Source organism: Tachypleus tridentatus, chromosome 1, assembly GCF_004210375.1.
Source record: "Tachypleus tridentatus isolate NWPU-2018 chromosome 1, ASM421037v1, whole genome shotgun sequence".
NCBI classification, from domain to species: Eukaryota; Metazoa; Arthropoda; class Merostomata; order Xiphosura; family Limulidae; genus Tachypleus; species Tachypleus tridentatus.
This window is the reverse complement of record NC_134825.1, coordinates 73070996-73096064: the sequence shown is the minus strand read 5'-3', so window position 1 is coordinate 73096064 and position 25069 is coordinate 73070996. Positions and strand designations below refer to the sequence as shown.

Below are 25069 nucleotides of genomic sequence, written 5' to 3'. Positions count from 1 at the left end.
ACCTCTGCTGACAATTTTCCACCCTGTCTTCTCACTAAGAGCCAGTGTAAGTCTCAAAGAAGTGATTACATTATCTTAAGTGAGGTGCTTATATGCAGTGCCAGGATAGAGGGCACATTTACGAGGGTGGATAAATATGTAAAGGGCATCTAAGTGGAGTATAAAAGACTGGAGCATACTTGACAACTGCCTAAGTAGGCAAAGCCAAGGTCGAAGAATAACTGTATTATCAGCAGAGGTAAGTATTATTGAAAATACAATTTCAGATTTGGAAATTGTTAACTCTTTCCCTAGATCCTTCTCATACTTTTATTGTAAGGTGGTTCTATGTTTATATTTTAAGAGAACTTTCCTGCCATAAATGTGGGCTGTGAGAGAAGAAAACCACTGTTTTTCACCAGTTGTGTCACTTACCCTGACTAACTTATGCTATTGTTTCTAAAAGTACTTTTTCTGTTCTGTTAGGACTATCTATTGTTCTACTGTACAAATGAAATCATTCAGAGTTACTCTAAAAAGTTGGTTATACCTTATGACTGACCTATTATTATAAACCTTGCTTCATCTAAACTAAAGAATCGGTTTGTGCAGCTGATCCATAGTGTCTGTTATGATGCACACATGAATCTTAGAAGTAGAGATTTAGTTACATCTAATATAATTTGCTATTTTGCAGTGACTGGCTTTTCAACCTTAGTACCTATTAGAGGACATCTTACAGACAGGCACATGAAAAATTTAAATACATTTCTAAAGTTCTATTTGATATCATGCTGCTTGCTTCCAATCTGTCCCCTGTTAGTACAGCGGTAAGTCTACAGAGTTACAACGCTAAAATCAGGGGTTCGATTTCCCTTGGTGAGCTCAGCAGATAGCTTGATGTGGCTTTGCTATAAGAAAACACACACACACACACACATGCTTCCTGTCTACATGATTTGGTTTGTTGCCTATGGCTCTTTTCCAAACTAGATTGATTCCATAGCAGGTGTGTTATGTTTGCTGTTCATTTTTTTACTATATTGGGCCTACACTTAGATATTTGTGGCAACGTGTATATATCTGTATTGTCCATTATCCCTGTTAATATTTATGTTTATGAAAGTACCATATGTTTTCTACTCTCTTAGCTAATATATAAAAATTGTTAAAAATTTCTGTTTTGGTTTCAATAGAATAGATAAGTTAAATCTTTTTCACTCTTATTGGTCATCAGGTGGGTTTTTATACAGGAAATATAGCTATAATTTCACATGTGGGTCATGTGAGTAATGTGTGAGATCTGATCAGCCTAGTTTGTTTTGTATGTAATATATTATAAAGTCAGATTTTCTCCTTTATATCAAGATATTTTAAATTCTTAAGACTTCTTATATTTTACTTCTTACTTTTATTTTACATTAATTGTTATTCTAAATTTCATTTTATTCTGGGTGGGCTCATATTGAATGTGTGAGAGAAAATCAGTAAAGATCTCTTTCTTGGTTTTCACAAAACGTGTAATACTTGCCTGTGGTTGGCTACCTCTGATTCTTTGTAAATAGATTATTGACATGATCAGTTTTGTGTCCATTCTCTTTGTTTCAGCATTACTGAAATACTCAACAATTACTTTTTATTGTGAGTGATATAAGTAACTCAAAGCTTTGACTCTGATTGGAATCAAGAGTGCAAAACAATTAACCTTTTTAATGACTAAGAAATAATTTAAATTGATAGATTAACTAAATCTTTTACCATCACTTGTTTTGCATGGATCTGGATTTATACAGTTGGGACTCTCACATGCTACTTAAACTTCTGTATTCATGTCTGGAAATTAACAGAGATGCCATCTGGTGGCTAATTACATCTTGGCGAGTACAATTTCCATTCTTATATGCACATCCATAGGTGGCATTAGACATATCTGTTCTCAGTAGATACTACATAGTTTCAACCATGATGGGAACATACTTTTTTTTTCTTTTTTTAAATTTTATTTTCATTGGTACTCTTATTGCACTTGCCCTCAAGTTGTTGAATAATGCCACCCTCAGGACAGTCTGCTCTATATTTGATTCTTCTGACCACCCACTGTTTTGGTTAGTTTTATAACTCAGTAACCTTTTTGAAATGTGGTTAAAGTCTCAGGAATGTGTCCACAAATTTTTGTTACTGGTTTGTTCCCCCAGTAATCTACTACAAATGTATTCATCTTATCTGTTTACACCTTCTGTGCTCCAATTTTTGATTCCAGAAGTAAATATTACCACCCAAATTGACTTTTTTTTCTATTAATCAAAGGACATTGAAGGTAAATAGTTACTAAGATGAGAATAATGCCTTCATTTTGAGTGTCCTTGGATCCAACTTTTATATAAGGCTAGTCCACTGTACACATTGTTCCTTGAACCTAATTCTTTGAGTTTTTCTTGTTCTTGGTTTTACTCTAACTTTGCTTGTTCACATTTCTAGTTTTGTCTAGGATTTTACTTTCCTGCTTTGTTAACTGTATACTTTTGTATAATCTCCCTAGATTGTACCTCCTATTAGTATTTCAGAGGTAAGTGTACCTAATTTTAATTTTACATTTTTAGAAGTAAAATGAATTAAACAAGAACTCAGAACTTTCATCAGAAATTCATTTCTACCAAAAACTGGGCAATATATGGTTTTCCATCATAAGTACCTGCTTGGAATTCATTTTAACCCAAATATTTAAAAATGTTAACTTTTTTTTGAGTCTACATAAACCTAAACAATTAGTTGTAATTTAAGCAACTGAAATACTTGCAAATTATTTATTAATTTATATATATTCAATATTATAATTTAATATTTGAAATTTGCAAAGGTAAAATGTCATTTGAACCAGGTCACAGCATTGTTGCAAGAGTGGGAGTATCTTCCTCCAGAACAAACATTAGAGTTATTGGATTATGCTTATGCTGATCAGGCTGTTAGAAGTTTTGCTGTAAAATGTTTGGAGAAGATGAGGTATAGTGAGTATATATAAAAACATTGATACTTGTATTACCAAAGATATAAAATAAACAGTCTTCACTGCATGGAATTACTTAGTGCAGTATTACAAACATTAATTTGTGAATGTTTGTTAATATATTCTTTAACACTTAGGTTTGTATTTATGCTTGGAGTAATTTCATGTATTTAAAGTGGTGTGTTCTTGTTACTACTGTTTATAAGAATTAAATTTATTAAGTTAGAATTTATTTAGAATTTTTTTATTGTCACATCCTGATTGATAATGTTAATTATAATTCACTTGTTTGATTACTCAGCAACCTTGACTGTTGATATGCTGGTAATTTTACCATTACTTTTATGCTTTTAACAGAAAGAATGATAAAATATATATTTATTTATGTAGTCACTAAATTATTTATTTTATATTGTGGTTACTGGTAGCAAGAGATACAATGGAGGAATTTATAGACATATGTTATTTATTTCCTACTACAGTTTTGGTGACCTTTTACCTCAAAATTAAGTTGTCAAATGGTTTGAAATCTTAGCTAGTGAATGTTCCCTCAAAACCTAACAAAAACAATTGTTTAAATGTAAGTCTGTAAAATTTCTGTGGTTATTCTAATCCTCTCTGAAATAAATAATTTCTCTATATTAAGAGATACAGGTACTGTTTAAGCTTATTGGAGAATGTTACTTGTTGTTTGAAAACATTATTCCATTAATAAATGTTTTCCAAAATATAACATCATCTAAATTTTATAATAATGGTGTTGATAATCTTTTACTAGTAAACATCTTACTATACTGCAAAAATTGTAAGCGACAGTTACACTGCTAGTTATTTCTAAGCACTTTGATTAAGGTATTAATATCTGCAAATTTTGCATTTCATGTTTTCTGAAATATCCAGCAAACTTTCAAGAAGCTATTTATTACCTTTCGTTTTATCCTAAGTTATAATTATAAGACATAGTTTATATGACTTCAAACACAGTAATATAATTTATCACTTAAGAATTTAAATCTTTTAACTACTATGAAGGATGATTAAAAATTAAAGTCAGTTGACTGGATGGTTTAATAAATTCTGTTAAATTAAAGATATACCTTTGTTTATTGATAACCAGTGATGAGGACCTTTCCTTGTACCTCCTCCAACTTGTCCAGGCTCTCAAACATGAATCTTACCTATATTGTGATCTTGTGCAGTTTCTTCTATGTAGAGCATTAAGAAACCAACATCTTGGACACCAGCTGTTCTGGCTGTTACGGTAGGTAACATTGTACCACAAGAGAGGAGACTGTTACACATGAAACATTGTTGACAAGTGTATTCACATGTAAAAAAAAAAAAAAAACGTCAATATACAGGCAAGTGAAATTATCACTAAACTACAAACACGTTTGTCACAATCTCCTCACACCATTTAAACCAGGCCAGCCTCATTGGGGTGTGGATCACAGAGCTACAGTGTATTTCATGGAATGGGCACTAAGTGATTTTTTTTCAATAACAAGAAAAGTAATTTGCCATTGAGTATTATAATGATGCACTTTTTAAAACATCAAAGACATTTTAAGGAAAACAAATAGTAGGTAAAAAAATTTGTGCATCTAACTTACTACTAATTAATTCGAACATGTGGTTTGTAAAATGCTGCAAGAAACACTAGTATGGTTCACTTTTTAATAGACTTTTAAGACTGAAAATGCAATTAAGTTTGTATTCCATAATAAAATGTACTTCATCTTATGATCCTAGTTTTTCAAATGGTCTATCTAAAGAAATTTCAATTTTTTAACTCTTACATGAGATAGTTGTTTGCAGAAGGATAAAATAATACAAAGAGAAAACTTTATGTCTACTTTATATATTTAAAAATGACTTGTATGGGTAGAGAAAGCACTAGTAGAGGAGCGAATAATGTTTCAACCTTCTTCAGTCATCGTCAGGTTCACACAGAAAGAAAGGGTTACTGATCAGTAGCTGACCACCATCTACTGAAACTATAGCTATTTCTCGATCTGCATGGTTTCTACTCTTTGCCCCTCGAAGCACTAAAGAAGGAAGGAACTTGGCAGTTATTTTGATTTAAAATCTTTCAGATCTCAAAGATGCCTAAAAGATAATGAAAGATGCTCAGAAACTAATTACCATTAGCATTGAGAATATTTGCTTCAGTCTTTTATACTCTACTCTAATACATTAGGTAAATTCTAATTTTAAAATTTTTCCACCAACTTCATTGCATCCTTTATCTAGGTACTGTATATAAGCACTCCATTGCGATAATGTAATTACTTTCTCAATAAAGCATTTAACATTGGTTTATATCAAGAGGATTGTTGTGATTATTACTGTTTATGTTTTGAATTTTAACGTGTTTGGCATTTCATGGTTATTATTTTGTTTATATTTGTACATTATATAATAAAAAAAAAAACTAACCACAGACTGCCGACAACAGTGTCAGTGACTATCACTGGAAAACCATGAGTGAAACTAAAGAGGATCCTACCTGTTCCTACTGATCTTCAGTTTAATAAATCAGAGTTGGTTTGCTTTTAAAAATATAAGGAACTTAGTTCATCTATTTCACAGTTTCCAGAACACTGTTTTTCAGAACTCTCCAGTGCATTTTACTCCCTCTCCCCAAACACTACTAGTGGAGCTTGGGAGTCCTTACTACTCCTAGTTTCTGGTCACTGGTGTGGTGGACAGAGGCTTTTCCTCCATAGTTTTTGAGTGCATTTCTCCACTCTTGGAGAAGAGGGTGAAGTTGGGGTCCTTTCTACTAAGGCTCTTGGATGTTCTTTCCAGATGTCAGTAGGAGTGGTACATAATTCCAGTTCAGATTTGATACTATGCCATCCAGTTGGGAAGTGCATGACTTTTTTCTTTGATCAATGTTGGCTTAGTGTATTGTTCATGAAAGGTGGTCCACTATCTTATAATTCTAAATGTGAAGTGATTCTATCTTAGGTCTTTGGTTGAGTACAGGTTCCATGTCTTCAGCATAATTCCAGGGGTAAGGAGAATACTCCTTGTCCACTTGGTTGTTGAGTAAGGATGAATGTTCATAATTCTAGACTGGATAATTTTTTTTCTTTAGTTGAATTTGAGGTGCATGATCCCATCATTCTGAGCCTAGAATTTGCCCTTTAGGCTTTTTTAATTGGAGGAGACAGTTTTTACACTTAGGTGTTGCTTACTTTCTTTTTGTGATTCCAGTGGTGTAAAACACATTACCTTATAGCTACATGTTGGGATCTAATCAAAGTATATGCAAAAAACATTTCAGTCCAATAGCCCTAGCCACCAACATGAGACATAGGTACCATGATCCCTTAATTCCAACCCTGAATTGTGAAACCTCAGCTGTCTGTTTGGGCTGGCCTATACTGACAATTATTCTATTATATTTCACCTTTGGTATAAGAACTAAGTGTCAGGTGAAGAGCATGCCTGTTCTGGATATAGTGTGGTTCCCCCTCTCTCTTGTACTATCTTTTCTCATGGTACGCTCCTGTTCTATACAGATTTTTTATGCATGGATCATGCCTGCACTGGCCCTTCCACTTTTTCATTGTGAGATTCTAGCTATAGTGTCAGAAAATGGTAAGTATGTTTTGGAAGTTAACATTTTTCTAAACTGAAAATGTATTTCCAATAAGACTTACCTCTTGTGGCACTCTCCCACTCTGCCTCTCCACTAAAAGCTGGTTTATGTCTCAAAAAAGTGATCACATTATTGGGATGAGTTGCTTATATACAGCATAGATAGAGGGCATATTGAAGTTAGTGAAGAAGTTTGCAAATTAGAAGTTGCCTAAGGCATTTCAGTGGAGTATAAAAGATTGGAGCAAGCATTCTTAAAGCTTAGATGTGCATATAATCGAAACATTGGAGACTGAGAAATAGCTATAGTGTTTGTGGAAATATATTTTATGTTTAGGAAAATGTTAACATTTTGATTTGTAAATAAACAAATGTTAATGGCGTAGCTGAAGGTGTTTCAAATGAACATAGTTAAGAGAAACAAATTTCTGTTCCATTTTCTGAACACTTTAAAACTTTCATCTATGGCTTATTCTAAACTATTCATGTGTTATGGTTTATTTTCTGTTAATGCAAATATTTTTTTTTTTCATTCTGAGATGTAACAGAGTTAAGAGAAGGATATTCATGTGCCACTTATTTGTTTTGTTCTACTTTCTGAAGACTTTCAACTGAAAAAATTATATGTGATTATGATATCAATGATATATTTTGTTAATAGTTTAAAACTTTCATCTGTGGCATATTGTTAACTATACACATGTTATGGTTTATTCTATTGACCCAAATAATTTTATATTTCAGTTCTGAGATGCATGTGCCATCAGTCTCAGTACGTTTTGGTCTTTTACTTGAAGCATATTGTCGTGGTGCTGTAGAACATATGAAATCTTTATCAAAACAAGTAGAAGCTCTCAAAAAATTCAAAGCTGTTAATAAACTAATCCATGTAGAATCTTTCAAACGTAAGGTGAGTTTCAGTAGCCAAAATGTAAAAGTATCAATGTAACTATTAGAAACTGAGATTTGTATAAACATTTTTAATCAGGATGTACACTTAGCCTAACAACACATGGTCTTTAGAAACATGTTTATTATTATACCAGGATTGGAAATTTTTAAATTTTAAAATATTCTAGTTACCCCTCTAAACAAATTCTAACTGGTCTTTACCATGTATGTGTGTGTGTGTGTGTGCGCGCATTTGTTTTTCTCATTTTATTATATGTAGATATGAATTTTCTAAAGAAAGATACAATTGAAAATATGTATGTGCATATATGTGTAACAATAAACAACATTTTAACTGAAAACGACAGTTTTTAATCATATTTTTCTTTGAGTGTACATAATCTTTGTATTAGTAAAAAAAGAAGAAACGACTTGAGATTACTATTTTAATACTGACTAGCAGGAAGATATTTTTTTAATGTGATGGTAATATTTGCTTTATTTCATTTAGATTAATCCTGCCATGTATGTTCTAGGAAACTTATTTCATTTCAGAAGTCATAGAAATTCCTTGTAATGTTTAAATTAAGGCAGGGATCTCTAGTAAGTTAAATGATACATGTGAGAGACTAAAATAAAAACTACATTTACAGCACTGTGCAAAGTATTAGGACAAAATTATAAATTAGAATTCAGGCTACTCTTAAAGAACAATAGAAGGTAAATTACAGATAAAACATTAACATTTTATTAATCTTTATATTTAGTGCAACATAAACTCAGTGGAAGTGTTTGAGTTCAGCAGACAGTTAATATTTTATTTGTCCTTTTTTTGCTTTAATAACTAAAGACAGCCTTTCAGGCATTGTTGTAACTTATTTAATGAACGTGACCTTTGTGGTCTACTACAAATGTCTTTGTAAATAACATTTGATTTGTCAAGTTTTCAATCTATCAAATCCCATACGTGTTAATTTGGATTGAGATGGGGTTGTATGGGGGGTCATTGTATCATTTGAATAACTTTAGCAGCTTCTTTCTTGGCTAAGTAATTTCTGCATAGCTTAGATGAGTGTTTAGGTTCATTAACTTCGTGGTAGAATCCTTTACCAATAATGTGCAAACCAATGAGTATATCACGATGGATTAGTATCTTATGGTACTTGTGCTGGTCCCTTTATTCCATCTATTTTGCAAATATCTTCCATTGGCTCAGCACAAAAACACCCCCACACCATCATACTGCCTTTTTCATGACTCATGATTCATGGTAGATGTACAACCTATGCTTTGAACCAAATATTTCAAACTTAGACTTTTCTGTCCATAATACCCTTTTTCAATCATCAACAGTCTAGTTTTGTTGTTGTTATTTTTTTAGCAAATTTCAGTCTCTTGATAATACTTGGAGATAAAGTAAAGGTTTTCTTGGCTACTGTATGGCCAAATATCCCATTCTCATTGAGTCTTCTTGATGTTGTAGATCTTAACACTGCCCTTTGGTACATGGTCATTTATCTCATGCTTGAGATCAGTGCAAGTCTTCCTTCCGCCCTAAAGACAGCATAAACAAAGATACTGAACATTGATATAATTGAGTTTATGTATTCTGCCTCTTCCTTCCCTATTTTCAAATTTATCTGTATTGTGGTCCATGACGTATTTGACAGCATATCAAGTCTGCAACAATTTATCAGAGATTCCAACCAGTGTTACATAAATCTTTTATGAGAACTCTCCAATCTACTAAAACTTCTCTAAATACTTTGAGCTGTGGCATGACAACAAAACAAAATATATAGTGTTAAATACTGTTTTTATAGAGGTTTAATTTTGGAGTGCAGTTAAAGTGATTTCTGCTATTACGATATGCTTGCTTTTTTCAATATAGTTAAGACACTGCATGCAGTTTCATGACAGTTATTTCAGATCCTAAATTTTATCATTATACTTATTCAGTCAGAACCCTTATAACATGTTCTTGGTACAAATATATAGGAATTCTATATAATTATAAGTATTTTCACCCTGGCTCATTCAATTGTAAAGAGGAATATGTGAAACAATGTCACAGTGTTGAAGTTTACATTATGCAATGGCATTAGAAGAATTAGTCATAAAGTAGAAAGAATAACAAAATATTCTGTTGTCCTAATACTTTTGTGCAGTGCTGTACTTTCATGAGACAAAAACATAACTATAGTTTAAGAAAGAAGTACTTGAACTTCTAATTGATCTTATTAAAGTAATTAGATGTTTTGCTATTCTAGTCATTCCATATGTCTAAAAGCTGATTGTGACCAACTGAATGATGCAAATCTCAGACCCTGATAATAACTGTTTCATTAACATCAAACAAAACTGTAATTTCATTCAGAAAAACAATTATTTAATTTGCATTTCATTTTGCAGGACTTTTTTCCACTTAACACAGTCAATATATTATAGCTGAAGTAAACCTTTTATAATTATATAAATTCTCCAGGTTACAGGTACTTCTGTTTTATGTAGATTAATTTTTACTGAGTAAAAAGAAAAGTATAGTAGAGAACTCGTACATTTTTTTGAAAGTAGAAGACATTAAAGGCTTAAACATGAAGATCTAAAGTTTGAACATAGAAAAATATTCAGTTTATTGTGCAGTTTGAAGTAGTTGAGAAATATTATCATAAAATGTCAATGTTTTTAACTTTTCCTCTAAACATGTCTTTCTGTTTCTGGGAGTCAATTTTCAATGTTTTTATCTTTTGCACTAGATGTAGTATTAACATGTATTTATATTAATAATATGAATATTTTATTACGTGAGTTAAAAATATAAAGAAAGTGATGTAATTTCATAATATATAATATCTTGTATTATGAATTTCAACTTTAAATCTTCTTATGAAGTATATAAAGCAAATACTGAAAAAAAGAGCAGTTATACTCAAATGTAATTACAAAAAGTACATGAGATTTGTGTATTTTGCTCAAATAAATGTTTATCATTCATTGCTAAGTATTTGATCCAAACATCATTGTTTAACTGAGCCCTTTTTATAAGGAAAAGATGCTTAATATGTATCGTATGTGTACACTGTAGGTTTTAAATACTTTATCATTCATGTTTCCATATCTGCACACAGTTTTATTTTCCTTGGTTTATTAGGATTCTCAATTTGTAAGAGTGTTCTTTGTTACATTTTGTCTTAGTGCTTTCTTTACAACTACCTGAGATGCTTAGCATGTGATGGTTTGTCTCTACCCAATCTCTCTACCTCAGGTTTTGAAGTTTGATGATCCTTAATGCTGAGAAATATGTAAATTACAACACATGACTCATTTTTGTGCAAAGGTGGCTAGAGAACGGAAGACATATAGTACATTTGATGTATTCTTCTGGTTTGATACAATATGGTAATATTGACACATGCTACTGACATGCACCAAGATGGTACAAAATAAAATGAGAAGAGGAACACATTTAGGAAGAGTTTTGCATGGACATAGTTTGTAGCTTTTCAGTACGTAGTTTATCATAAATTGTGTTTCACTACTGAAGTACACACTGTAATTTTATTACAGGAGACTAAGGAGAAGTTAAGGTTTTTAATGCAAGAGGCACTAACATTGAACTGTAATCATGATGTCTTTATTGGCCTTCATTGCCCACTTCAGCCTGTCTATAAGGTTCATAAACTGAGGTAAAACATTTTGAATTCAGTTCTTGTTTGTAAGTAAATGTTAAACATCTAAGTAAATTCCAATTTGTTGTTTATTTAAGTTAGTGATCAAATTGTTTTTAGAGGCTCAATTTGAGATCTACTTTGAATGTTTATTTGGTAAATGCTCTTTTAAATATACAATATTGTTATTATTTATACATATTGATTACAATTTAATATGTAAATATATACTCAATTTACATAATACATTTGTCTATAATTAATTAATTTAAAATGATGTTATATAGTTATTATTACATTTTCGAATGCTGCAAAACTTCTAAAACATTTTATTTAAAATAATGGAAAATAGTAAGGTCTGAGGCTCCTGTTTTAAATTTTGTAGAATTGAGAAGTGCCGTTTTATGGATTCCAAAATGAAACCCCTTTGGTTAGTCTGTGAAAACAGTGATTCCTTTTGCCAAGATATTTATATGATTTACAAGAATGGTGATGGTAAGGTGAATTTAACATTTTAGATGCTTAAAAAATAAATACAACTGGTTCAATAGAACACCATTTTTGCAAATAATTCGTTTGGTTTTTGAAGAATAAAATTTTTTTCTTATGTCTCACCAAAATCATTTAAAAATTATGCATCTCTTCCAGTGTGTTTCAACATCTTAGTTTGTAAGAAATTTATTCTTATAAAATTAAAATACAATTCATGTATGTTTTTGTTAGTTAATAGTGTACACATTGGTTATGGTCACTTCAAATATTTTGTTTACACAAATATCTGCAGCAGTTAGTACTGTTCATAACATACCTGTTAGCATTCCTAAAACTTTTCAATAAATATTAAAAGGACATCTTGGAAACTAATAATTATTAGAAAGAGTATTTATGCTGACAAGTGAAGAAAAAAACATTAGGAAAATATATTAATTAAATATAAATGAAACAAATGTAAAACAAATCCAATATACTTACTTAAAAAATAACAAAAGGAAAAAAATAAAATTGCAGATTTAAATCTAACTTCCCTGAATTTTGTGTGATTTTCATACTTCTATTAGAATACATAGATTACTGAGATTTGATTTCTCAGAAAAAGTTTGTATTTTCTAAATAATTAATAAAACCAGTTGCTGATCAGAATAATAGCTGTTATTTAATATACACCAAGGCATGTTTCAAACATTCCAAACTTTATGATTTTTTAAAGATAAAGGAAAAAATCAAATAGAGTTTATGATTTGTTTTTGTGGAAAGTTTTAAGTGTCACCATCAGTTTTTAATTTTAAAAAATAACACTGTTGATCATATATTTGCTTGGGTTTTGACTTGTATAGTTAGCAGACACTGCTGTAAACATTTGATGGCATTTTACTTTTGGAACTAATTGAGTATATAATTCCATTTCTCATGTATTGCATGATAAAAACTTCTATTTCATGTTTGTCATATCAGTTCATTTACTGATATTTCAAGATTGCAAATATATTTGAAATTTAATACATTTTACATAGTTTTATCAGTGAGTATGAATTTATTTCTGTATTATTCACAGATTTTTTTTTTACTTTTAGATTTACGACAGGATATGCTAACACTTCAGATGATTCGCATCATGGACAAAATGTGGAAAGAGGAAGGTTTAGACTTTCGGTATAAACCATGAGATTAAATTATATTCTTTTGAAAAAACGTTTCAGCAGAAAATAATGTGATGGTTATAAAGATTCATTACAGATATTTTTAATATATATTTACAGTTAATTGTTTTTTGTATTTTTTGTTCAATTGTTAACCAAATAATTTTCGACTTTGAGAAGAATTACAAGTGGTAAATGAATGAATATCATACCTTTTCTTTGTGCTTTTGGTTATATGGGAATTTCTAAATTCTTTTTATTATTTAATTTAGATGCAGGTTTAGCATAACCACATGATCCAGAAGGTCATTGAAGTTGTATTGTTTTAGTTGCTTTGTTTCTTTGATTCCTGTTGTAGATAATGCTTATTCTGCCTGAAGAATATTGCAAAAACATATAGTATCCATATTGAAAGGATCAGTGACTGTAATATCTTTTGTTGGCTTAATTAACAATGTTTGTGTTACAACTGACCAATGCTCTGAGAGAACAAAGATAACAATGTGATATTAACTGAACAACGAAAATGAGTTTACCTCTAGAACTGAACTGTCCATTATTGATATAGTTTTAGTAAATGTATTGATTATAATTTAATGTGTGCAAGTATGCCTGCTGCAGTTCTTTTTCTTTTATTGATTTCATTACTTGTTCAGTTCTCTTCCTATCACATACATTACAGAATACACTTAGGTTACCTACGGTGATCTAAATATTTGCTAGTCAAATCTGTTGTTATTGGCAGATCTAACAATCAGTTTACCTGAAAATACCATATAGGTATTAAGAAAATTAAGAAATTATTGATCACTTTCATATTTTTCATATATTTATTGTGTGTTAGTCTTACTCTTTTTAATTGTACAAGCTCTCATCTGCTATTGCTGTAAAGGTCCATGATATTGTTTATTTATAATGCTGCTATTTCAAGGTTACATATATACTTGAAATTTAATACTTTTTACATAGTTTTACTAAAGAGTATGAATATTTTTATATGGTATTCATATTTTTGTAGACACTTTAAAATTATATAGTTTTAAAGTGTCTATAAAAGCTTAAGTTTATGTTAGGTACAACAGGTTTATTCAGATTTTTATTTTACTTCTTTTTACTGCACATTTGTTGGACCAGTTCTTTAATTTATATTGCTCTTCAGCTACTTAATAAATTGTTAAAATTTAAGAACATTATATATAAATTTAAAGATATATGTTTAAATATAAAGTGCACATTATAAAATAATAAGATTTATTTTACAAATCTCAAAATATATATAAAATTTTACACCACCATTTTGTCCTTACAAGCATTCATACCAGCACATATCATCCCAATTTAACCACTGATGGTATACATTATTAAACAAAACTAGTACAACAAATGTTTAAGAAAAAAGGAAAGGAAAATAAAATGAAATTATTATTTTGCATTTACTATAAACAGAACAATAAATTTTATTATTATGCTATCATCAGACTGTGATGATGAAGCATTGATTCCAATGTCCTGTAATACTCCCACACAATTCAGCCAAGTTATTTTATTGTTTTTCATACTCTCAATTTTCATATAAGATTGTACAGACCAAGTCATGGTTGACAGTAGTCCATTATTTTTCTTTCCTCCAAGTTTTTTTGCTTGGCATGTTTTGGTGCAAAGAAACTATGTTATCTGCATCAGTGTTGTTGCATACGTTGGAATCACAGTCTTGCTGGCATATAAATTCCTGAAACAGGTATCATTCTTGTGATATAATGGACAATAATCTGACTGTATTTGTCAGCACTCAGGATGCATGCTGTTAGTTCTATCACATCCAAAACAACTGGTAGACATACAGCCCAAATTTGTATATTTCATCCCAACATACTTTGCTGTACATTGATCATGAGACTGATTTCTGCCACTAGACAATTTGTATTTGTCCGTAAAGAGCAATCTACTTGAACTTTGCTCATCCCATTCTTTACAGTCTGAAGCATTTGTCAGGTATAAAGAGCATATTGAGTTACTTAATGTCAAGAGTTGTATTTTTATGCCTCATTTTTCTGTTATCAACACTTTCTTGTACTTTATTCACAATTTCCATACATTTCTTGCTAATAAATGATATTATGCCTCAATCTCACTACATGTAGTCTTAACCAACCAAAACTTTGATTTTTACATGTTTTTTAAACATATGGAATTTGTGTCTTGGGAGACATGAGTGCATTTTTCTGTTGGGAAAAATATAATTCATGTGTGCATGTCATCTACAGGCATTATGCTGGTATGGTATTGATTTGCTGGATGGCACTCTGTCGCAGTGTAAACTATCAACATATTACTGCAATTCTAATGAAGCTTATTTTCATATAGTAGAGAGGGAACAGACTCATACTATTTGCATATTGTACCAACTTATTCACTTTATCCTTAGTTATGTCCAATACTGTGTGTTTATGTGTGTGGGTGTAGTTACTTAATTTTCTCAGGAGGAAACAGAAAAACCTGCATTCTCAAGGCAAACATCAAACAGCAGGGTCACTCATTATGTAATGTGTCCTGGTATTAGACTTATGTATTTTAATGTTGCAATTTTTAATTTAATATATAATTTTGTGTCTGATGTAATTGAGGTTACAAAGCCCATGACACGTCAAATAAAAATTAATGATTTTTTTGAAAATAAAAACGTTTGGTCAAGACTTTTGAAAAATTGTTAGTAGTCTAAAATTTACATGGAAACAAAATGTACATCAAACAGTTAATATCATAAAGTATTGATTTCCAAACTGTGGTATATGTACCACTGATAGTATGTAGAGCTAATATTGGTGGTATATGTCTTAACTTAAAAAATCATAAAATTTGTAATAAGCCCTATCTGAGCTTTCCACATACATATACATACTACTTACTTCATTTATAGATTCACCCTCTACTTGCATTGACTTGCCAGTATTTTCTTGTCTTAAAAATGGTATCACATATTCTTCATTTGTGCCAGAGAAAACAATCATATCCTTTGCATTAATGGATAAGTGATAAAAATGTGAATTTTTGATACTTGGATTTTATTTATGCCTGCGTTTATAATTTTAAAAACATAAACAAAAAATTGTACATGAACCTAAAGTGCTTGAGAACCACTGCCTCAAAGCATATGCTATTTTTTGTATATGAAATGAAATATTTATATATTTATTCACCTCAATTTCTTTTGTGTATTAATGCATTATTTTCATTAAACAGATACAATTAAATGTCTTTTGAATATTGTCACTTTTTTTAGGATGATTCCTTACCAGTGTATTTCAACAGATTACAATGAAGGGCTGATTGAAGTTGTTTTGAATGCTGAAACAATTGCCAATATTCAGAAAGAAAAAGGCTTCTCTGCTACTTCAGCCTTCAAGAAAGGGTCATTACTTGCATGGCTTAAAGACCACAATCCTGATGAGAAAAGGTCACTTTTAAGCTAATCGTTCTGTTGGACTAGACAGAATATTTAATTTTATTAACATTATATTCTTTAATGTGGTGAAATATCATTGATTTTTTTTACTAGAAAGCTTATGATTTTAAAAAAATTGTTGTCATGTTTCATTTTTAGCCATTTTGTAGGATCTTTAAAAGTTCACTTGTTTCACTGAAAGCCATTTGTCTCAGTTCTTCCAGTAACTTAGGACTTCCCATGATAGTCATAGTTATGATACAGTCTCTGAATTTTATTCTGGATCAAGTCATCCTCTTCAGTTTGGGAAACGTAGTGTATTGTGATCCTGGAAACATTTAGGAATTTCAGAAAATGTTTGTAACCAAAAACTGAAAAGATCCATTTGTTTTTCTCCCTTTTTTAATATTCTGTTTTCTCATGTTTATATGTTTATCATCAAGTTTATAGGACTTATTCATTTTGTTTACGTTTCTTTACAATGATCTTAACACTCCACCACTACTTAGGCCAGCTAACAATGTAACGATTTTGTCCAGTAATTTTATATGATATAAACAGAATCTCAACCACTACTGTTGGGAAAGAGGAGTCATGAGCATTGGATATACCAGATGTGTAGTGGTTGTCATATTACTTTATATATTTAAAAATGGTAGAGAAAGCACTAGTAGAGGAGTGAACCACGTTTCAACCTTGGGTTTTCTCATTATCACGGGTCATATTACTTTGGTTTCTCTCAGAAGTTATTAGTGGTGATTGCTTCACTCCATCTCAACACATTATACAGACTGGAAGTTTTAAATGACGGCATTGTTTAAACTCATCTTCTTGTCAATCAAAAGTCAATATCCAGTTTTACTGGTATATTTGTTTCTTCAATAATAAAATCTAGTTAGGTAAGCTAAGTTTTTATAATGATTGATCATGAAGACTTCATAAACATTTCTTTTCATTTAAACCACCAATAAAAGGGCAGAAAAATTTTGTTTTGTTTTGCATTGAATGTTTTATATGCTTGAGCTAAAGTTCAGACATTTTCCCTAGGCATTTGAACTGGTGAACATTTCAGGTTATTTATAATGTATTTTCAGTTGTTACTTCTCAGAAAGAATTATTTATTTTATGAATATTTCATGATTTAATAAGTTTTGTATCACTTCAATGTTTTGAAATGCATGACTGACCTCAGACTGTTTGTTTTATAGTCTTAATAAAGCAGTGGAAGAATTTACCCTTTCTTGTGCTGGTTACTGTGTAGCAACTTATGTTCTTGGAATAGCAGACAGACACAGTGACAACATCATGGTGAAAACCAATGGACAGGTATTAAATGTTTGATCAGGAAAGATTTAGTAATGAGATATTTTAAATTAAGCAATGTTTCTGATAGTAGTCTTACTAAAAGCAAGGCTTGCAGAAAAGTGTCTTCAGACTCAAAGTAGCAGACATTTATTTTTACTAATCTTAAAGTCTCTGCATTATATAAATGTTCATCTGAAAATTTTTGTGGACTCTTATTCTATTAATCTACAAAATACAATTAATCCTGGTGGATATAACATCTCTCAATAATTATTTCTTTTTAAATATTACTTTTTTTTCTGTGCACAAAATGATTTTACATTGACGTGACCCTCCCATGAACAACTTCCTGACATATTTGCCATGCAATCATGATTTTTGGGCAGAAGATTGGACAATGATCTCTCTAGCGAATTTTCTTCATTTTAATAAAAACGTATAAACATCTTTTTGTTGTGTATTCATTTATTTGATTTTATCCATACAAGTGTGTACTATAATCAGAATCAATGATGATTCAACTGTAGTGTGTTGATGTTTGCAACAGGTGAATGATTAGATGCTACATCACAAAATGAATATGAAGGCTGGGAAACTTTCATATCTTATGCAATATTCTTCAAAATATGAATATCTCTACCTTGGTTATTCAGTGTACTCAGAAAAAAATTAATAATTTCAACAGCAGTTAGTGACTGTCTACAACAGTTGATGTGTGAGTGTTTGGGACACAAAAATAAGACCATGGTACAAGCTGGGAAGAACCATCATGAGCCAATCAGCAGTTAGAATGAGTGTTCTTTTGAGAGTCAGATGTTGCATAATATAGTTAAGTAATTCTCCCACTAAGTAGTTTATCTGTAACTTGTTTTTTAAAATACTGAAGAATAAATCACATTTGTCTACAAAGATTGGCTCTGTGTCAGAAAGTATCAAGAAAAGTGAAAGCACCTTACTCTCCAAGAAAAAACTGAAGTCATCAAAAAGCATGAAATGGGTGCAAAATGTGTTCATATTGCTACTGAAATTTGATTGATAAAACACAAATTCAAACAATTGTGGCTGATAAAATTAACATTGAAGAGTTCTGGAAAAGTGCATAACACCCCAAATCATGAACTTAATAAGCTTGTGTTTGATTAGTTTTGTAATACAAGAGTTAAGAATATTTCTGTTTCTGGAAAGCTAATCCAAGATAATTTGTTTTAAATAAAACACAATCAAAACAATTTTAAGTTTATTTTTTGAACTATTTTTCATCATAAGTATTATTATACAAATTTTTGATGTCATGTGATTATTTATAGAGCATATAAACCATTATGTTCATGCTTTTATAATAGCAACTGGCACAGCTAGATCTCAGTCACTTATTATCTGGTTATTTATATTTTGAATAACTATTTCCTGTCTGATATGACTTTTTATTATGGCAGATAAGTTGGTCATATCTAAGAGGGACTACTGTATTCTGTAATAATAGATTAGATTTTTATGAAGGTTGGCTAGGTGGCAGTATATTAGTTGTATTTTCACTGTCTTAAACACCTTCTGGAAGAGGTATGATTACCTGATCAATGTATAAAGGTAAAAACATATAGCTAGAATACATGTATATATGGTTTGTAAGCTAGAATAAGCAATATTATTTTTTAACTTATTTTGTATCTTTTCTGTCATCTTAATTTCATACCATTTTACCTGCTTTGTTTTTTAGCATTTTTAATTTATTTTGTTATTTACTTGTATTTCAGTTGTTTCATATAGATTTTGGACATATTCTGGGAAATTTCAAAGAAAAGTTTGGAATTAGAAGAGAAAGAGTTCCTTTTGTGCTTACAAATGACTTTGTTTATGTTATTACCAGAGGAAGTAGCCAGAAAAACCAGGCATTTTGCAGGTTAGTAAATTAGATGAAGTGAAATTTCTTCATGAACATATTTTGGTATAATTGTCCTTAACAAAATGTTTGAAAAAATTATGGTTGCTTAGAGCTTGGTGTGTGTTTACTTTTTGTTGTAAAAACTGATAACTTTATTACTTTTGCATCATACTTGTTATTAAACTTCAAATTGATCATCAGAGTGAATGGTCAGGATAGTACAGAGATCATATCCATTAATTATACTATGTAACATAAATTTTGTTCCTAGATAGTACGCTTTATTTCTTAATTGCTTATGTTGTAAAAGTACAGAAAATGGCCATTATTCCCTTCAAACTTTGCTTTTGTCACCTGAATAATGAAATTTAAAAATTAACTTATTTTCTATGTAAAAATGGGCAAATTTGCACATTTTCGTTTACATAAGGTCTGAATAAAACAACATATGAATCAAGATTTACAGTATTTATTCTAAAGTTATACAAAAACGAAACAAAAATGTTTAGAAGGAGTAGGTTTTCAAGATTTGCAACTCTAATGTAAATCACTTTAATGTATCGACCCCCAAATGTAGTCTCCCATCATGTATGTTTTCGTTATATGCTCCCAGGTTACAAAAGCAAAGTTTGAAGAGAAAAATAGGTCTTTTTTCATATACTTTAGGCATAAGCAATTGTGAAATAACACTTTCTGTCCAGGAACAAGTAAAAATGTTGTTACGTAGTGTTATTTAATTATTGTTAAATGTTAGTTAAAAAAATTCATTATCACAATTATGAATAACTTTTTGAACATCAGAAAATTAAATATAAAAATATTTAATGTGTAAAACAAAAAGTCTGGGCCATGTTGCAAGGGGATTCCACTTACTATTTTTGTATTATTCTACACAATTTGTTTATATTTATATTCTTATGTGGGAAAGTGTTAGTGTGTGTTTTTTATAACTTTCAGTTATGGGTAATATTTATCAGAAGCCACATACACATCTTTTGTTTTAAAGAAGATTTGATTTTTTATAGAATTAGTTGCTGTTGAAACTTAAAATGTAACTTGTAGATTTCAGGAATACTGTGAAGAAGCTTTCATGATCTTGCGGAGGAAAGGAACTCTGATAATTTCACTTTTTGCTATGATGCTGTCAACAGGCATACCTGAGCTTACATCTGAAAAAGATCTGTATTACTTACGTGAGACTCTTGTTCTGGACAAGACTGAGTTAGAGGCACTTCAGCACTTCCGATCCAAATTCATGGAGGCTTTGCAAAACAGTTGGAAGACCAGCTTAAACTGGTTGGCCCATAATTTAGCCAAAGATAACAAAATTAGTGACTAGTATGCCATTTTATTGTGATATAAGACTGTGCAACAGTTTTATTTTGACATTGATATATGTAAAGTGTGACAGAAGTTGTTATTTTTTAAGTAAGTGTTTCATTGCTGTTTAAATGAAAATTCAACCAAGAAAAAATGATATGTATGCTTTTTGCAATATCAAACAAGTTTTGAAAATTAAAATAGAAAATGTAAACTTCATACCCCTATTCAAATTCTCCTGTTAATTAAAAAATCAACAATCAATTAGAAAAGTAAAAGCTGTTTAACATACTTTCTTGTGTTTGGCTGTATGCATCGCATTCTCTTCATACTTAATATATATATATATATATGAATTGTACAAAGCTATACAATCAAATTGTACTTAATATTTCATAGAAAACTTTCAGTTTAACAGAATGTTGGAAAATTAGTCAAATGGAATAAAAGTTTTCATAGAAAAACAAAAAATAATCACACATAACAGTTGGTGATAGTACTGAAGTAATTTTTGATATATGTATGCACATACACTACTTAACCAACTACTTTTGTGCAAGTTATTCCTTATTTTGACCTTTGTCAGTACTCTTTCTCTATTGGCAGGAACAGAGCTACAGTTACATTATTTGACTTACAATCCACATGTAATTCATCACAGTTTATGATATGTTGAATTTTTGGAAACCTCATGAAACTTATTTAACTTGGAAACATACTTAGTAACAACTTAGTGTACTCTGAGAGCATTTTCACTAATTTATTTATAATATTTTTCACATATGTATTAATTATAGTCTGCTTCTTAGAAAAATTGTTCTACTTCAACATGAAAAATGTACTTTATCAATGGACTAATAAAAAATGTAAAAATTACTTTCAGAAATTTAGGTTTTGAAGAAATGTAATTGACAGTTTTTGTTAACCAAGTTTTTTAATGCTGCATTTGGAACTTTCTGTCTGTTTAGTATTTAACTTGGAATGGAACATAGGATATATTGTGATACTAACAGTATTTTATACATATATATCTGTGTGTTTGCAGAGGTGTGTATAACCCTACTTTAAGGAAAAGTTTTATGCCATTAGACCTTAAAATTTAAAGCATACTGTAAGTAACTGTTGTTTTTTTTTATATTACTGGATTTTAAAAATTATATTTTCATTGTTTCTTTTATAAAAACATATAGTCCATAAAATCAGTTTGGAGTTAACAATGATTTTATGGTATGTTTATTTTTCATTAAAAGCTTATTTGCCAGACATTTTTAAGTGTATGTTACATCTCTTTCACATGTACCTACAGTTGGGTATGTCATAAATGATATGTTATTTTAATGTTTAAATTGTTTACTAGTGGAAAGGAGCAATACATTTTTGGACAAGAAATAATACAGTCTTAAAAAAAGTGAAACATTACTTAAGTTGTTAAGTAATTCTACCATTATTAAATATCTATTACATATTTTTGAGTCCTTCTAATGTTCCAATTATGTAAAAGATACCAACAATCTGATAAATATTTAGTACTATTTTTTTTAATTACACAGGTACAAGTGTCACTGTGTTTGACAATATTACTGAAAGTAAACAACAAAATTAAAAATTCTTATCACTGAAGTATAATGGGAAGCAGTAGCTTCAATGTTTAATCAATTAAATACATATTACACACTTAAAGATGTCACTAATACTTATTTTTAAGGAATGGCATGGCAGTCAGAGGGAAATAAATATTTCAGCAGTTGTAAGCTTTCCAGTTTGTTTTTAAAGCCCCTGAATTAATCAAAATCAGTTACTTGTTTTTGTTTTTGTTATTGTTATTTGTCTGTCAACTAAAGTATATACTACTTTGAAAACCTGTTTTTCTTCAACATTAAATACATATAGTTTATCAGTGGATAAATAAAAAAATGTAAAAATATATCAAGCATTTAAAGAAAGTTCATTCACAATTTTCAGCTTTGCCACTTAAAATATTTCATTTATTTCACAGTAATTTAAAGTTAACTAGACAGTAATGAATAAGGAACATAAAATTGTGGGCATAACATCTTTGTGTGTCATATGTGATGAACATTTAATCCATAAAAATCAGTGAATTTGCATATTTGCAGAAATATGTGTATATAGTGTATGTATACAACTTAACTGTTGTATGTGCAGTATTCTAAATGAAGCATATCTTTGGGTCATTAAGGTCAGTAATTTCCTTTTATGTGTGACCTCAACTGTTGCTCTTAGATAAGCACGTGTTAAAGTCAAGCTAGTTCAATGTATTTGTTCATGTTGCCTAAAGTACTGATAGGAATCTACCACTGCTCTAAAGAATATTTTGATATCATTATACGTTAAAAATACATTGAGAACAGACATATACCATCAGAACCTGGATAATGTCTAGATACATTTTGAATCACCCTATTATAAACTTGTATGAACACCAGTTTTAGATGAACAAATTGAAACTAAGATAGTGATAATGAGTGGTAGGTTCTCTTGATATTTTTGTTAAAATACTATTTTAATTATTATGACAACTGATTTTAGACCTGTTTTATTTGCATAATTCCTGCCAGTACTGTTGAAAGAAAAAAATTGTAGAAAGTTAATAATATTTTTAAAGGAAGTCTTGTTCAAATTACTTTTAGTATAATTTGTAAAAAAAAAAAAAATTTTAGTAGTGACTACCTGAGTTCCCAACAGACAACTCTTTTTGTTTATGTTTATACTCTCTTCATTGGCTTTTATTTGGAAGCAGTTTTGGCTCCACTTAATCTTATATTTTCAGAGGCACAGAAATGTAATAAGATACTCTGTAATTATTCCACTATTGAACCAGTCTATTTGTATTTCAGGATAAGTTTTTGAATGAAAATACTGTTTTGCAGGTACTCAGTTTTAGTTTTCAAAATGAATTTGCACCATTCTCCAGTTCCAGATTTTAGGGGACTTTCATAATGAAAAATGTTTTATACAATTAAGATTTGAAAGAAGTTTTTCACTGTACAGAAGTTTACATTTTTAGCTGTTTACAAGTATTATGTGATGTACCGAGATACAAGTAAAGTATTTTTTCAACAAACTCATGATGACTGTGTGTATGTTAATTAAACATGAAACATATTTTGTGTTAAAAGAGAATAATGTATTATAAGTAGAGTTTTTTAGTTATGGGTTTTTACATCAAATACACAACCTACAAATCTTATCTTTTAGCCTGAGGCATCCAATTTCACTGTGTTGTAATGTTACATAACTTGTAACTTTTTTGCATCAAAAGATACCAATAAACTCACTTTAATATTATTTAACAACTATACATTCTTATTATTATATATATTATTTTACTATCACTTTTTTAATCCTACATTAGAAACCAAACCTAATAACTTAAGTTTTATTCATACTGGATTTATTTGCTTCCAAAAAATCACCAACTTATTGTAAAAATGAGTCCTTATCCTTCCAACATTATTATCATCTTTGCAAATTCTAGTTATATGCAGTTTTTATTCTGGCAAATTGATTTTTTTGTGAAACCTCTTAGTTTCTCAAGTCTGTCATATGATAGGTTTAAAATAGGATCTTTTTTACACTGGATTAAGATCTTCACTTCTCTTTAGAAAGACAGGTTTATTAATCAGAATTTCATAAGGTTTATCTAAACTGTTCCTTATTGACTTAACCATCCCATCCCCCTTAACTTAACTCCAGTGCCACTCTTAAGAGCTTTATCGTGCATGAATTTCTTTTTATTTGTCTATCTTGCATATTTTTATCATATTACAAGCATTGATGTAAATTTAATCCAATTCTTTAAATATTTTCAATGTAAAGCCATTCATTTCTTAACTTTCAAGAAATATCCTAATACACTACCTCTTCTTAAATAGCTGTTGTGAGGCATTTATATACCAAATGATTTTTACCTGTTATACATTTGTGTATATCCCCTCCAAAATTATGAAGCAGGTACTACCACCTTCCACCCAATAGTATATCCTAACCTCACATTTCATAGCTAACTGAAATAAAATACATTTTGCAAAACCAAGCTTGACAAACAAAAAGGAGAATCAGTTAAATGTCAGTAAATTCCTTTGTGAGCCAATCATAATCAAGATTAACAATGGCTTTTATGTCATATTGCTTAGCAGCAAAAGTATAACCTAATATTGTTCTTAGTCTATTTTCTGAAAGTATAAAATGAAATGTATAGACAACAAAAGTGGAAATATATGTTTTGAGTTCTTCAGGTAGAGTCTTTGTTGACTGAAGTGGTTAGTTTTTTATTAAAATTGTTGATGACATGGCAGAAAATAACATAAT

General features: G+C 30.0%; 1 protein-coding gene across 24 annotated transcripts in view; it reads left to right on the top strand.

The window, feature by feature from the left end:
- Positions 1 to 23824, top strand: part of LOC143252189 (phosphatidylinositol 4,5-bisphosphate 3-kinase catalytic subunit beta isoform-like) — a 49917-nt gene extending 26093 nt beyond the window's left edge. For 14 of the 24 annotated variants that reach the window (XM_076503995.1, XM_076504086.1, XM_076503950.1 and 11 more), the window contains 10 exons: positions 2837 to 2979; positions 4101 to 4244; positions 7337 to 7502; positions 11051 to 11169; positions 11537 to 11646; positions 12723 to 12801; positions 16069 to 16242; positions 17439 to 17556; positions 19290 to 19435; positions 20480 to 23824. In XM_076503995.1, the coding sequence (XP_076360110.1) occupies positions 2837 to 2979; positions 4101 to 4244; positions 7337 to 7502; positions 11051 to 11169; positions 11537 to 11646; positions 12723 to 12801; positions 16069 to 16242; positions 17439 to 17556; positions 19290 to 19435; positions 20480 to 20756 (1476 nt within the window). In that variant the 3' untranslated portion in view covers positions 20757 to 23824. The other 10 variants (XM_076504091.1, XM_076504106.1, XM_076504059.1 and 7 more) reach the window with 6 other exon arrangements.
- The last annotated feature ends 1245 nt before the right edge of the window (positions 23825 to 25069 follow it).